This window comes from Sapajus apella, unplaced genomic scaffold (assembly GCF_009761245.1).
Source record: "Sapajus apella isolate SASKATOON/1434 unplaced genomic scaffold, GSC_monkey_1.0 scaffold3, whole genome shotgun sequence".
NCBI lineage: Eukaryota > Metazoa > Chordata > Mammalia > Primates > Cebidae > Sapajus > Sapajus apella.
The window spans coordinates 66,581,230-66,584,359 of record NW_022436943.1 but is presented as its reverse complement, the minus strand read 5'-3'; the positions used below and the strand labels follow the sequence as shown (position 1 = coordinate 66,584,359).

Below are 3,130 nucleotides of genomic sequence, written 5' to 3'. Positions count from 1 at the left end.
TGAGCCACCGTGCCCGGCGAGAACAGGTTTTTTTGTGTGTGTGAGACAAAGTCTTGCTCTGTAACCCAGGCTGGAGTCCAGTGGTGCAACCTCCAGTGTGGGGTTTGGCCTCCCAGTTCAAGCAATTCTCTTGCCTCAGGCTCCCAAGTAGCTGGGGCTACAGGCGCCCACTATCACACTAATTTCTATATCTTTAGTAGAGATGGGGTTTCACCATGTTGGCTAGGCTGGTCTCAAACTCCTGACCTCTACTGATCCATGAGAACAGGTTTTTTTGTACTTTTATTTTTTTAGATGGAGTCTTGCCCTATTGCCCAGGCTGGAGTGCAGTGGCATGATCTCGGCTCACTGCAGCCTCCACTTCCCAGGTTCAAGAGATTCTCCTGCCTCTGCCTCCCAAGTAGCTGGGATTATACAGGTGTGTGCCACCACCCCCAGCTAGTTTTTGTATTTTCGGTAGAGACAGGATTTTGCCATGTTGGCCAGGCTTGACCTGAGGCAATCCATCTGCCTCAGCTTCCCAAAGTTCTGGGATTACAGGTGTAAGCCACCAAGCCTGGCTGTTGTACTTTTAGAGTCCAGGGTAAGCAGCAGGAAAAGCCCAAGGGGCTCCAAGCCATAGTCCAGAGGCTGTGGGACATGGCTCCCAACATCTCTAGGGTGGGTACCCAAAACCAGCTGAGTTTTTCCTCAGCCCTTTGCTCAGGGCCCCCGATGTGCTGGAGTAAGACTAGATTCCTCAGTCTAATGGCCTGGCTCATCTTGCCAGGCCCTGCCTCTTGCTCAGCTGCCTTGAGTCCTTATTGGGACATGCTGCTTTTTCCACCCAGGGACTCTCTCACCTTAACCCTCTAATCCACTGTTCTCTTCAGGGTTTGAATCAGGAGCTACACGAGATAGTTCACTTGTGGGCGAGGGTCCCTGGTCATTCCCAGTAGCCAGCACCAGGCCAGGCTCTGCAGGACTTCACATGGTTCTGAAGTGCTGCTGGGTGATCAAAGTACAGTGAGGAGTGTGTGGGCAGAGGAGGAGGGTTTTATTCTGGACATGGGTGGCAGGGCCGTCAGTCCCCCAGCAAGATAGAGGCCTCACGCACATGCTGCCGGACCACTAGGTCCAAGAGGGTGTGCACATCTCGAGCAGCCTGGGCAGCAGCCTCCAACACCCGCTCCAGGTGGTCCTCATGCAGCCGGGCATCCATCTCAAGCAGTGCAATCTGGCCTGAGGCTGGCAACAGGGCCAGGGCCAGCTGGGGGCCACCAGCTGCTTCCTCCACATGGCTGAGGTCCGCCAGGGCTGTGCCGTCCACAAAGCCAGCTGAGCACGCACACACAAAGTCTCTCATGGGTATCCCAGCATCCAGCACTGCCAGCGTGGCTGCATTCACACACGCTGCGTAAGTCCCACCATCTGCCTGTAGCACCTGCGAGGACCCCAGGGTGTCAGTTCATCAGACTCCCTCCTCAATCCCATCACACCCTTCCCTCCCTGGATTGCAGGCTGCAGCTGGCTCACCTGCACATAGATATCAATCTGGGAGCGTGGGTGCAGCTGTGTGAGGATGGCTGCTTCGAAAGTCTGGCGGAGTTGCAAGCCCATCTCACAGGACTTGCGGTCCCCATGTGGCCGTCGCTTGCGCTCACCGGTGCTGAAGGTCGCTGAACTATATTGACAGTTCACTAGGGCCCTGTCTGGCAGGGCTCGAGCCCGCGAGCCCCGGATCTGGAAGAAGATGGACACATGAGCCAGGCCCACTCCTTCCAGCTCACACTCCACTGTTCTCTGGGGGTCTGCCTCTCCTTTCACTTTCAGTGCCTCAGCAAGAGGCAACTACTTTACCTCCAAAACAAAGCCCTTTGTTTTGCACGTTTTTCCTCCTGGCATGCATCTTTTAATTGGCTGCCTTGTGTCCATCCTTGTCCCATTCCCTTCCAACCCAAGTTTACAAACATCAAGGCTGATTCTACCTCACTTACACACTCAAATCCTCATTAACTTACGAAGGCTTCACATTACACATGAAATAAAATCCCAAATCCTTGCCCTGTTCTACAAAATCCGAAGTCCTCACCTCCCCGGAAACTCTCTACCTCAATTTGGAGTTACCTCCTCTTTCCCCACCAGCAGTCTTTCTGCTCTGCCTAAGTGCTATGCTTGTTTTCACCCCGGCGGTCTTCGCCCTCCTGGTTCCCTCCGCCTAGAAAGCAGAGCTCTCACACTCATACGCTAAGCACATTTTCAATACCTTCGCTGGTAAGGCACTGTCACAGCGCGGGACAGCAAGGAAACCATAGGGTTTCATGTAAAGTTCCTGTCTTTAGGAAGCTGATGTTAAAGGTGAAAATGCTTAAGCAAAATAGGCGTTTGAGATCGCAGGTGCACAAAAGGCAAGGAGGGGTTTATTGTAGGGAGGGGAAGTACCGCGTGGATAAGGTCCTCTGGGGAGGACTGACGTCGGAGTAGAGCTGAGAGGTGAGGGGGCGAGTGGGGGAGCGCCTGGCACGTTGAAGAGCCGCAAAGACAAGGGAGGGCGCAGGGACAAGCCGACGAGAAAGGCAGGACCACCGCGCAGCGCACTAAGGACTTGCGTAGACTCCGAGTGTAATGCGGCGCTGAGCATCGGCTGCGTGGACCGGGGCGCGCCGGCCGCTGCCCCTCCCGTCCCTGAGCCTGTGCTCAGCCCGGCTGCCCTGCAGCTCCGCGGCCGCCCGACTTCCCCTCCCGCCGCCCACTCGCCTCGTGCGGGCCGTACACCACCGCCAGCGCCTTGGTGTTGCCCTGCTCGATGTAGGCCGAGCCGTCAGCCTGCGCGAACACGCCCATCCGCGCCTGGATTTTGCGCAGCTCCCCGGCGCGCCGCCCGTCCACCCGGTAGCCCTGGTCCGACAACAGCTCCAGGCCCGCCATTCCGCCCGGCCGCCAGCTCCGCTCTCCGCTGAGTTCTCCGAGCCGCCGGAGAACTGGAGAACTAGAGCTGCAGGCGGCTGCTACTTCCCCGATCCACGGTTTCCGGCGGTCCTCCGTCACTTCCGGGTCCGCTGAACTGCAACTCCCGGCGGCCCCGACCACCCCGGATCTACGGCTTCCGGCGGTCCTCCGTCACTTCCGGGTCCGCTGAACTGCAACTCCC

General features: G+C 57.3%; 1 protein-coding gene across 3 annotated transcripts; it reads right to left on the bottom strand.

The window, feature by feature from the left end:
* Positions 1-204: 204 nt before the first annotated feature.
* Positions 205-3,123, bottom strand: EXOSC4 (exosome component 4). Of its 3 annotated transcripts, XR_004262052.1 has the most exons (5): positions 2,737-3,123; positions 1,516-1,722; positions 1,097-1,423; positions 494-984; positions 205-246 (listed from the first exon to the last, which is right to left on the bottom strand). XR_004262052.1 is itself a non-coding variant. In XM_032255937.1 (3 exons), the coding sequence occupies exons 1-3, from the start codon at positions 2,905-2,907 to the stop codon at positions 1,064-1,066; spliced, it is 738 nt and encodes a 245-aa protein (XP_032111828.1). In that variant the 5' UTR covers positions 2,908-3,122; the 3' UTR covers positions 1,014-1,063. The 3 variants fall into 3 exon arrangements, 2 of the variants coding, with proteins under 2 accessions (XP_032111828.1, XP_032111832.1); XM_032255937.1 differs by lacking the exons at positions 205-246; positions 494-984 and having other exon boundaries at positions 1,014-1,423; positions 2,737-3,122; XM_032255941.1 differs by lacking the exons at positions 205-246; positions 494-984 and having other exon boundaries at positions 1,016-1,423; positions 2,246-3,123.
* Positions 3,124-3,130: the final 7 nt, after the last annotated feature.

Bases quoted from the DNA above. Each gene is read 5' to 3' on its own strand.
- EXOSC4 (XM_032255937.1), bottom strand. From the start codon at position 2,907: ATGGCGGGCCTGGAGCTGTTGTCGGACCAGGGCTACCGGGTGGACGGG. The intron at 1,723-2,736 runs GCGAGTGGGCGG...ATCTTCTTCCAG, and splicing joins TGGTGTACGGCCCGCACGAG to ATCCGGGGCTCGCGGGCTCG. The intron at 1,424-1,515 runs GTGAGCCAGCTG...GGGTCCTCGCAG, and splicing joins AGATTGATATCTATGTGCAG to GTGCTACAGGCAGATGGTGG.